This window comes from Bos grunniens, chromosome 12 (assembly GCF_055505025.1).
Source record: "Bos grunniens cultivar Pamir isolate PY7600 chromosome 12, Bosgru_T2T1.0, whole genome shotgun sequence".
NCBI lineage: Eukaryota > Metazoa > Chordata > Mammalia > Artiodactyla > Bovidae > Bos > Bos grunniens.
In genome coordinates, this window is record NC_141176.1 from 79,568,242 (window position 1) to 79,580,543 (window position 12,302).

At 36.0% G+C, this 12,302-nt stretch overlaps 1 protein-coding gene across 6 annotated transcripts in view; it reads right to left on the reverse strand.

Annotated features, from left to right (window-relative positions):
• The window catches only part of UGGT2 (UDP-glucose glycoprotein glucosyltransferase 2), a 144,479-nt gene that overhangs the window by 67,237 nt on the left and 64,940 nt on the right, over positions 1-12,302 (reverse strand). For all 6 annotated transcript variants that reach the window (XM_086330271.1, XM_086330269.1, XM_086330272.1 and 3 more), the window contains 6 exons: positions 12,190-12,275; positions 11,520-11,655; positions 5,467-5,598; positions 2,706-2,870; positions 2,240-2,363; positions 2,051-2,149 (listed from right to left, as the gene is read on the reverse strand). In XM_086330271.1, the coding sequence (XP_086186397.1) occupies positions 2,051-2,149; positions 2,240-2,363; positions 2,706-2,870; positions 5,467-5,598; positions 11,520-11,655; positions 12,190-12,275 (742 nt within the window). The remainder of the gene's footprint in view (positions 1-2,050; positions 2,150-2,239; positions 2,364-2,705; positions 2,871-5,466; positions 5,599-11,519; positions 11,656-12,189; positions 12,276-12,302) is intronic.

The window sequence follows — 12,302 nt, forward strand, 5'->3', positions numbered from 1 at the left end:
GCAGATCAGGTGGTCTGGTATTCCCATCTCTTTCAGAATTTTCCACAGTTTATTGTGATCCACACAGTCAAAGGCTTTGGCATAGTCAATAAAGCAGAAATAGATGTTTTTCTGGAACACTCTTGCCCTTTTGATGATCTAGCGGATGTTGGCAAATTGATCTCTGGTTTCTCTGCCTTTTCTAAAACCAGCTTGAACATCAGGAAGTTCACGGTTCACGTATTGCTGAAACCTGGCTTAGAGAATATTGAGCATTACTTTACTAGCTTGTGAGATGAGTGCAGTTGTGCAGTAGTTTGAGCATTCTTTGGCATTGCCTTTCCTTGGGATTGGAATGAAAATTGACCTTTTCCAGTCCTGTGGCCACTGCTGAGTTTTCCAAACTTGCTGGCATATTGAGTGCAGCACTTTCACAGCATCATCTTTCAGGATTTGAAATAGCTCAACTGGGATTCCATCACCTCCGCTAGCTTTGTTTGTAGTGATGCTTTCTAAGGCCCACTTGACTTCACAATCCAGGATGTCTGGCCCTAGGTCAGTGATCACACCATTGTGATTATCTGGGTTGTGAAGATCTTTTTTGTACAGTTCTTCTGTGTATTCTTGCCACCTCTTCTTAATATCTTCTGCTTCTGTTAGGTCCCTACCATTTCTGTCCTTTATCAAGCCCATCTGTGCATGAAATGTTCCCTTGGGATCTCTAATTTTCTTGAAGAGATCTCTAGTCTTTCCCACTCTGTTGGTTTCCTCTATTTCTTTGCATTGCATGCTGAGGAAGGCTTTCTTATCTCTCCTTGCTATTCTTTGGAACTCTGCATTCAGAGGCTTGTATGTTTCTTTTTCTCCTTTGCTTTTTGCTTCTCTTCTTTTCACAGCTATTTAAGGCCTCCCCAGACAGCCATTTTGCTTTTTTGCATTTTTTTTCTTGGGGATGGTCTTGATCCCATAAAAATAAAGAAATAAGGTGTTTCTCAGTTAATTATTCTTTTAAATTGAAAGAGATTTAATCTAAGGGCATTAATTATAGGCTAACTTACTCTATTCTGATGCCCCGAAGCAATTTTTGAAATACAATCCAGAACCTGATAAATATACTTCTTCTATTTTTTTATTCCCTGTTTTTCTGTCTACTTTTCCCTTCACTTGACACATTCAGGACCTTAGCCTGCCATACAATGGAACTGAATTATATTTTATTATTTGTTGAATTTCTTGTAGACAGACCACTTTATGAACACAAAATCACAGATCTGTTAGAAAGTAACTCAAAGGTGATCTGGTCCTAATTTGGATTCACCCCATAGCATTCTCAAAAACTAGCTGTGTGCTTAAATCTCTTTCATATATAAAAATTACCCCTTATTTCACAGTAATTTCATCTTTAGATCACTCATTGTCAGAAAGTTACCACTTTATATAACAACATAAAAATCAGCTTTCTTTTATGTTTCATGCACGGGTTCTCTGTGTTCTCTCCAGAACAAAGTGGGTCAAACAAAACAAAGTGAAACTCAAACCAACCAAACTCCATTATCTGAAGAATTCATGGTATCTCACAAGTCTGTGGTCATACTGCAGTTTTCCTATCTAGGCTAAATCGTTATTTCCAAAGATGTTCCTGTCTTGGTCCCCCTTCCTTTGGATATGACCGCTATCCTAAGCAAAACATTCAGACACTGTTTAACCAGAATGCAGAACTAGTCTCCTCTCATCTGGGGATTACACTTTTATTCATGCCTTATAAGATTATCAGGTTACTTAATCTTGGAAGTGTTTTACCACTTTCCTAAAAAGGAGAATAACAGAATAGCTAGCTTTAAAAAAAAGGCAAAGAAATAAGATTAACCCCTGCATATATGATTAGCTAGGACACGCGGCATCATTTTTCTCAGCAAAATCCTTTTATCCTAACAATTTACAAATTCTCAAATTGAAAACCAGGCCTCTAATCAAATATCAACATACAAAAATGCGTTATGCAAACATTTAATAAAATTATTAACTTTTACCATTTAGGAATAAATTCAGGAAAATAAAATATGCTTATTACCTCTTTCAGTTACATAGTGCATGTTCTCTGCAATTACAGCACTCTTATCTTGTGTATCCAAGAACAAGAAAGTAGAGAAATCTTCAACATCAGCAGTTACTAAAAATTTTAATGTTAAATGTTAAATAATGAATTAATAAAACATTCACAACTCAATAAACATTTGTAGAAAAGGAAGGATTATTTTACCTGATGTAGGTATCAAATTAAGGTACTGCCATTTATTGTGCAAAATCAAAGGATTTATACGGGGCACAACATTATTTTTACCCATTAGGAAGTCAACTGCATTTATTCGATCATTTAAGGCACCCTAAAATAACAAAATATTATTTAGGCAATATAGGCAATTTATATGCATATGTTTTAATATGATGCAGAGAATACATTTAAAGATTGCTTAATCTAAAATAAGTCAATTTAAGATTCTTATAATAAATTTTCCTGTAAAACTTTGGAGTTTCTTTCCAATTAAGCAATTTTTAGATGTAATTATGCACAGATAAATTTAATTACTACTTTAAAAAGCACTACTAAATGATTAGAATGGAAACTTTTATGCAATTGACTTTAGCTATTAAGATAGTTCTAATGTAATATAGAAATAATTTAGAAATATCATTCATCAGACATTTTCTCATACATGCTTACTTACCATAAAAACTTCCTTTTGTAAATACGCAGTTGTATCCATCATTCTGTGAAGAACAGCCATTTCTAGTTCCTTAAAATTCAGCTCTTCACGGTCAAAGGATTCACCATTATAAAGAGCTTGAGGCAAAGGACCCAAGCCAGTCATCTTATAAAAGTTTGTTCCTGCCTATTCAATTAAAAAAATATCAGAGAGTTAAACAGAATATGTCTGTTTGAAAACGAAATACATAAAGGGACTGCAACATTTTTGTATGTCATAGAAAAATGTTAGTTTTGCTAATTTTATCTGTTCTTTGCAACACTACTTAAAGGAAGGTAATTTACCTACAGAGAACAAGTCAGAAAACTTTTTTTAAAAGGGCCAGACACATATTTTAGGTTTTGTGAGCCATCTGGTCTGTGACACAACTACTCAATCGTGATGTTACAGTGCAAACTAATGTTACAGTGTTGTGTGTTACAGAGACACACAACAAATGAATGAATGAACCTGGCTGTCTCCAACAACCTGTGTTTATAAAAACAGATGGAAAAACGGTGGTGGAAAGCCTGGATTTGGCTTGGGGCCTGTAGTTTTCTGGCCTTTGATAAAAGGGTATGACTTTACTTTAAAAAATACATCTACCTGCATAAGAGATTAATTTATCTCTATGTTCATTTGTTTAGTAAACATTCATTGAATTCATGTGTTTGGCTAGACTCTGCGAGTACAAAGCTAAAATATCTGCCTTCGAGGGGCTCACATATATACAAGCAAAACTGAGGCCATATACCAGGTTTTATGGGAGCCCAGAAAAGAAGTGACAAAGTTTGAGTGTGGAGAGAAGGGATCATAGAAACCCTCTTCAGGGAATAACAGCAAAATCTTAAAGGACAAGTAAAAATTTGCTTGTCCTGTAAAAGTGGAGAAAGACATTCCAAGCAAAAACAGACAGCACTGCAAGGAATAGAAGGGAAAAGAGAATATGGTATATTCAGGTAATGGCAAACAGTTTCCTGTGTTTACAGAGGGAGGAGTTATTAATATGTAGGGAGAAGATATTAGGCCAGAGGGGTGGAGGGGCTAGATCATGAAGGTCTTCAGTATCTGGATTTTATCTTGTATGATACAGTATCACTAATTAATTCATTCACTACTCAACACTATGTATCAATAAAATTGTCATGATAGCCAACATATTAATAATTACTTTCTGAAGCTAAGTACTATTATATTCACTTTATAGATGATAAAACATACAGAGAGTGACTTCCAATGTCATATAACTACTACATTTTGGAAACAGAATTTGTACTTACAAGTGTGTGACAAATAGTCTGAACTTGTAACCACTGAACTAGATTATCTCTGAGCTATATTACATATATATATAACTGTATATATATGCCGGGAGAAGTATCAGTAACCTCAGATATGCAGATGACACCACACTTATGGCAGAAAGCAAAGAAGAAGTAAAGAGCCTCTTGATGAAAGTGAAAGAAGAGAGTGAAAAAGTTGGCTTAAAGCTCAACATTCAGAAAACTAAGATCATGGCATCCGGTCCCATCACTTCATGGCAGATAGATGGGGAAACAGTGAAAACAGTGGCTGACTTTCTTTTTCTGGGCTCCAAAATCACCGCAGATGCTGACTGCAGCCATGAAATTAGAAGACACTTACTCCTTGGAAGGAAAGTTATGACCAAGTTAGACAGCATATTAAAAAGCAGAGACATTACTTTGTCAACAAAGGTCCATGTGGTCAAGACTATGGTTTTTCCAGTGGTCATGTATGGATGTGAGAGTTGGACTATAAAGAAAGCTGAGTGCCGAAGAATTGATGCTTTTGAACTGTGGTGTTGGAGAAGACTCTTGAGAGTCCCTTGGACTGCAAGGAGATCCAACCAGTCCATCCTAAAGGAGATCAGTCCTGGGTGTTCATTGGAAGGACTAATGTTGAGGCTGAAACTCCAATACTTTGGCCACCTGATGTGAAGAGCTGACTCATTGGAAAAGACCCTGATGCTGAGAAAGATTGAGGGCAGGAGGAGAAGGGGACAACAGAGGATGAGATGGTTGGATGGCATCAACAACTCAATGGACATGGGTTTGGGTTGACTCCAGGAGTTGGTGATGGACAGGGAGGTATGGCGTGCTGCGGTTCATGGGGTCACAGAGAGTCCGACATGACTGAGCGACTGAACTGAACTGAAGGAGTTACATATATTAACAATTATATCTTCTTGGGCTGATCCATTGATCATTATATGATATCCTCCTTTGTCCCTTATTTCAGCCTTTGTTTTAAACTCTATTTCATCTGACGCCAACTGGTCCCCGGATTTCTTCTCATTGCCATTGCATGAAATACCTATTTAATTCCCTCACTTCAGTCTGTGTGTATCTTCAGATCTGAAGTTAAGTCTCTTGGAGGCAGCTTATACACAAGTCTTGCTTGTATATCCATCTGGTTACTGTCCTTTGATTGAAGCATTTAGTCCATTTACATTTAAGTAATTATTGGTAGGTATGTACATATTGCCATTTTGTTAATTGTTTTAATGATTTTCTACACTATTAGTTCTGAGAAGTAACTTTTTTGATGTCAATAGTGGTAACTTAAAAACTGTATAAAACGTGTCATTCAAAGGTATAAATTTCCCTTTTTTTAACGTTTAAAATCTAAATCTGATTGTAGAGTTAGTTATATTAAGATCATCTATTCATGAGATAATAAAAGCTTCTTCACCATATTTTTTAAAATGTGCATTCCAACTTACCTTTCTTTCACCATCATATTTAGAATCAATTCCCAAAATATCCCAAATATTAGCATGAGGAAATTTATTTTGGAGAACACGCTTGACATTGTTCACAGTGAGTATTTTGTGATTCTCCACTTCTTGGTACATCTGTGAAAATAAAGATATTATGATTTTCATCTTACAGTAATTAGTTTTGTTTCTTTTTCCTAGCATGAATATTTACAAAGAACTTATTTCATATTTTCTAAGTTCTAAGCATATTACATACATTCATTTATATATACACACTTACCCCCACATACAGAGATAAGCAAACTATTTTAACAATAAAATCTATCATCTTCTAACTAAAATGGTATTGTGAATATTCTATAGCTTTCAAAATACCGTATCAAGTTTCTATGTTAGTCTATTTTGATTAAGCCAGACTCTATAATTCTTAATAAAACAATGGTTACCTTTATTAAAAAAAAAAAAATATATATATATATATATGGGTTTCCCTGGTGGCTCAGAGGTTACAGTGTCTGCCTGCAATGTGGGAGGCCTGGGTTCAATCCCTGGGTCGGGAAGATCCCCTGGAGAAGGAAATGGCAACCCACTCCAGTATTCTTGGACAGAGGAGCCTGATGGGCTACAGTCCACGGGGTCACACACACAAATAGTTTAAATGACTTATTTCAGAAATGCTTATTTTCATTTCCAATTGTTCTTTAGTAAATATCTTAACTAGCTTTTTTTCTATACATCCATTCTTTCTCCAGTCTCAAAATACTTTAATCATACTGGCATAAAGTAAGCTGTTACCCCTTTATTTTTTTCCCCATTTCCCCCTTCACTATAGATCTTCTACCATGACCCAGGCACTGTTCCACATGGGGAAAACAGACAGCTCTGCCTCAAGAAAGATAGTATTTCTGAGCAGATGATTTACTGAAACATTAATGTGAACTTGAGCCAAGACATTCTGGGGAAAGAGCCTACCAAGCAGAGGGGAAAAACTAGTAAGTACAAACATCATTAGGTAGTATTTTGATATATCAAATAAGAATATTATTTTTAGTCCCAATTCACTTGAAGTATTATTGCCAGAGACAATCCTCATATTATGACTGACAGAATCTTCATATTATTCTGCAGAGTAAGGAATTAGCATTCTGCAATTTCCTTTTATCACTATAAACTGTGTAACCTATCCCTTTAAGAGGTGACAGATCTAAAAGTAGCTCTTAGAGTTTGATTTTATGAGTCTCTCAGTTTATGAGGAAGTTTTCTCCTTATATTGAAGTAGAACATACTATGATCTTCAGTTCAGTTCAGTTCAGTCGCTCAGTCGTGTCCGACTCTTTGCGACCCCATGAATCACAGCACGCCAGGCCTCCCTGTCCATCACCAACTCCCGGAGTTCACCCAGACTCACATCCATCGAGTCAGTGATGCCATCCAGCCATCTCATCCTCTGTCGTCCCCTTCTCCTCTTGCTCCCAATCCCTCCCAGCATCAGAGTCTTTTCCAATGAGTCAACTCTTCGCATGAGGTGGCAAAAGTACTGGAGTTTCAGCTTTAGCATCATTCCTTCCAAAGAAATCCCAGGGCTTATCTCCTTCAGAATGGACTGGCTGGATCTCCTTGCAGTCCAAGGGACTCTCAAGAGTCTTCTCCAACACCACAGTTCAAAAGCATCAATTCTTCGGCACTCAGCCTTCTCCACAGTCCAACTCTCACATCCATACATGACCACAGGAAAAACCATAGCCTTGACTAGATGAACCTTTGTTGGCAAAGTAATGTCTCTGCTTTTGAATATGCTATCTAGGTCACTCATAATTTTCCTTCCAAGGAGTAAGCGTCTTTTAATTTCATGGCTGCAATCACCATCTGCAGTGATTTTTGGAGCCCAAAAAAATAAAGTCTGACACTGTTTCCACTGTTTCTCCATCTATTTCCCATGAAGTGGTGGAACCGGATGCCATGATCTTCGTTTTCTGAATGTTGAGCTTTAAGCCAACTTTTTCACTCTCCATTTTCACTTTCATCAAGAGGCTTTTTAGTTCCTCTTCACTTTCTGCCATAAGGGTGGTGTCATCTGCATATCTGAGGTTACTGATAACTTCTCCCCGCAGTCTTGATTCCAGCTTTTGCTTCTTCCAGTCCAGCGTTTCTCATGATGTATTCTGCACAGAAGTTAAACAAATAGGGTGACAATATACAGCCTTGATGTACTTCTTTTCCTATTTGGAACCAGTCTATTATTCCATGTCCAGTTCTAACTGTTGCTTCCTGACCTGCATACAAATTTCTCAAGAGGCAGATCAGTGGTCTGGTATTCCCATCTCTTTCAGAATTTTCCACATTTTCCACTATGATCTTAATAACTCAAAAAAAGGGGCAAAGTACAGCCTTCTGTAAAACATAAACTGATTAGAAAATAAAATTCTGAATATAGCAAAAGTTATATATGAAAAGTCTTTGAGGTCAGTCATTTTACTAATTTGTTACTTTAAAAATATTAGGTATTCCTAAGGTATCTAAGTTAGCTAGAATGTCTTACATAAGCTACTTTAGATACATAACAATTCAATCTTCTTATTTATAATTTCAAAAACTTTTTTTGAGGAATTTGCGATGCCATGCAATTTATTCACATTTTAAATAACATAGTTTATATGCAAATGTTTATTAAAAATGCAGTCCTTTTTTAAACCAACTCTGTTCCTATGGAAAGCAAAAGACTGCGTGTAATCTAAATATATTAATACACTACGAGAATTTGAGACCTGAAATAAAAATATAAATCCTTTCATTTTCATTAACATGTGTATGTAACATCTTGTAAGCACAAGAGAGAGATTTTCAATCTTGTGAAATTTATAATCTAGTTAGGAAGGCAAACTTGCAGATATGTAAGTACTTTAACCCAAATATTACAGACTTACACCTTTGAACATCATACATAATTTCAAATTTTTGTGATTCAATCTCCAATTGCTTGGCTTCAGAATGTCTAAATTTTTTCCCCAAACTTTAAACTTTCTATTTTGTATTGGGCTATGGGCTTCCCTGGTGGCTCAGATGATAAAGAATCTGCCTGCAATGCAGGAGACCCAGGTTTAATCCCAGGGTTGGGAGGATGCCCTGGAGAAAGACATGGCAACCCAGTCCAGTATTCTTGCTTTGAAAATCCCAAGGACGGAGAAGCCTGGGAAGCTATGGTTCATAGGGTTGCAAAGAGTTGGACATGACAGAAGTGACTTAGCACGCATGCATAGTCTATTAACAATGTTGTGGTAGCTTCAGGTGAATAGCAAAGGGACTCAGCCATATATAATTTTAAGAAATGTTATGTAACTTGGTAAGCAAAAAAAGTATGGGACATTATGAAGTATAACAAAACGAACCATCTCCACGAACAAACCAGATAACACTGAAAATGAACATCACTGTGGATTATAATATCAGTTCAGTTCAGTCGCTCAGTCGTGTCTGAGTCTTTGCGACCCCATGAATTGCAGCACGCAAGGCCTCCCTGTCCATCACCAACTCCCGGAGTTCACTCAAACTCACGTCCATCGAGTTGGTGATGCCATCCAGCCATCTCATCCTCTGTCGTCCCCTTCTCCTCCTGCCCCCAATCCCTCCCAGCATCAGAGTCTTTTCCAACGAGTCAACTCTTCACATGAGGTGGCCAAAGTACTGGAGTTTCAGCTTTAGCATCATTCCTTCCAAAGAACACCCAGGACTGATCTCCTTTAGAATGGACTGGCTGGATCTCCTTGCAGTCCAAGGGACTCTCAAGAGTCTTCTCCAACACCACAGTTCAAAAGCATCAATTCTTTGGCGCTCAGCTTTCTTCACAGTCCAACTCTCACATCCATACACGACTACGAGAAAAACCATAGCCTTGACTAAACAGACCTTTATGGCAAAGGAATGTCTCTGCTTTTTAATATGTTGTTTAGGTTGGCCATAACTTTTCTTCCAGGGAGTAAGCATCTTTTAATTTCATGGCTGCAATCACCATCTGCAGTGATTTTGGAGCCCAAAAAAATAAAGTCAGCCACTGTTTCTACTGTTTCTCCATCTATTTCCCATGAAGTGATGGGACCAGATGCCATGATCTTCGTTTTCTGAATGTTGAGCTTTAAGCCAACTTTTTCACTCTCCTCTTTCACTTTCATCAAGAGGCTTTTTAGTTCTTCTTCACTTTCTGCCATAAGGGTGGTGTCAACTGCATATGTGAGGTTATTGATACTTCTCCTGGCAATCTATTGGTGAAGCACAATTTTCCTCCCAATGTCATCTCCCTCTATTCCCTCAGAAGCAAGCATCATCTTGTTTATGTTTACCATTTCCTTACCTTTTAAGTTCTAGAGTTTTATCTGAATATATTTCCAGGCACTATGATATTTAGTTTTGTTTGCTTTTTGAGCTTTAAATAGTACATGGTAATATGTTGGCCTTCTATACTTTCATTATGCCTCTAATACATCCATAATTTTAGCATATCATGATCCATCATGTGAAATGATTAAATTTTACTGATTAATATGGATTATATATATATAGTATACCAATATACCATATATATGTAGTTTCCAGTTTGTTGCTATTGTGCATGATTCTGCTAATAGTCTCCTACAGCAACGATTTGTCTCAAAGTATGTGTGTGTGCATGTGTGTAGGGAATATGCAAACTTAACCTCAAATTTTGAAGAACTACAATTGTTTCTCAAAGTGGTTATACCAATTCATATTCTTATAGGCAGTGTAACAGTGTAAAGGAATTTCCATTGTTATCCATTCTCATTAATGTATGATACTGTCAGCTTTCTTAATTACTGCCAGATTATCGGAGATAAGATATATCTCAGGGTAAGCTTTATTTGCATTTTTATGATTTCCGAGATACTCAGTTACCATTAATTGTAATAAACATTTACTTACTTTAATAATTTCAATACATTTTGGCTTCACATTAATGTATCCTCTAATATTTTGAAAAATCTCTATGTATTTTTTTCATTGGGTTTTTCAATTTGCAGGAAATCTAATACATATCATGTACTGCAAATATTTCTCTTCCTTGGAACTTTTTCCTTCACTACTTTGTGATATCTGTTTTATGATATCTGATGAACAATGCACTGGTTTTCATTTGTAAGTAGCTAAATCTATCAGTATTCTCCTTCAGACTCATAATTTTTAAAATATTATTGAGGAACCTTAACTCCTTTGGGGTCCTAATTTCTTTCTAACATCTTAATGCTTTGTTTTTCACACTAAGTTTTTAAACTACCTGATATTATTTTTTACATAAGGTGTGAGATCCTATCTGTTTGTACCAGATTATCATTAACTGCCCAGCTACCAGCTGTTTAAGTCCATTCCAATATGATAGGAAGTTATAATAATGGTTGACAAGCCATAGAACAATAAATATAAAAATCAATAGATTTTTAAAGCTATAATCTCTCTTAACACCAACAATACAGTTCCTTAATGCATTTATATTTCCATTATGAGCCATAAGAGAGCCACCATTATAAAATAATCTTCTTACCTCATGTTACTTCCTTAATCAGATTCTTACCAATGTCTTAGTTTGTCAGATTCAGTATCAATCTTATCGTTTATCATTCTGATACCAATTTGCTGCCATGAAGTTTTCCTCCTTTGAAAATCTCTACGAAGTCTTATAAATTTTGTCACTTAGAATATTTAAATTTGAAATAATCTTCTCCATTCATGATTTTATTCAAAACCCAGTTCAAGAATTCTCTAATTATTTTCTATCAATATGCTTCCTCTAAATTTATGTATAGAATTTATGTTCCTTTATCAGTTGGGTAAACGTAAACAAATTCAGATTTTGGCCGAGCCTCAGTTGCCTTGTTTATAAAGTGGGGACAATATTGTGTACTTAAGCTGAGAGTTGCAAGAATCATTCATCTTGTGCACTAATCTATCATGACAGTTTTTATAAACTAAAGTGTTAAAACAAATAGTAATAATGATAACACAAAAACACTCTATATTCTGAAGAAACTATATGTAGTGCATTAACTCACATGTACTATGAACATAAACGCTTGTGATACACCATTCTCTTCTGCAATATAATTGAAAGCTCGCCAAAGGGCAACTCCAACATCATTTTTTCCATCAACCTCATCATCTGTATTAACAATGAACACAAAACCAATTCTAGGAAAGAAGATGAATAAGAAATGTTACAACTCCCTCTTGAACCATAACAAACCACTTATTTTAAACATTATTAGACTTCAACATCAAGATGGAGGGAATGAGTTAACAGATGGGGTAAAGAAGAGTATCACTGTTTGAAAAGGTTTGATTTGTAATGACTATTCACCAAAATTCTCATCTCTGTAGGAGTCTTCCAAAATGTAAAACTCTGTGGTAGTGACATTATCAAGTGGCTACTTTTTTTTCCAGAAAAAAAAAGGGGGGGCCGAGAAGTGTACTCTTAACACAACCATAGGAAATGGATCTATCTTTAAGCACCCAAAGTGACAAGATCATTCTCTCAGGAAGGTAATACAGTAAACAAGATTAGCAAGCAGGTGTGATTAACAGAGTCTATCATAAGGGTGTATGATTCTTCACAACATACAGCACTGAGATAACATCACTTTGAATTCCACATTAATACCCTGTGTAACACAACGTGAACATCACTGGATTTCCTTCAATTGACAGTTATAAATTGACAATTACCTAAGAGGAATTTTATGATGATAGAAAAGTTCAGCAACTTTTATAAAATCCATGGTATATTCTTGAGCAGGATCAATAAACAGAACCTAAAAAAAAGTAGACAGTCTATAATC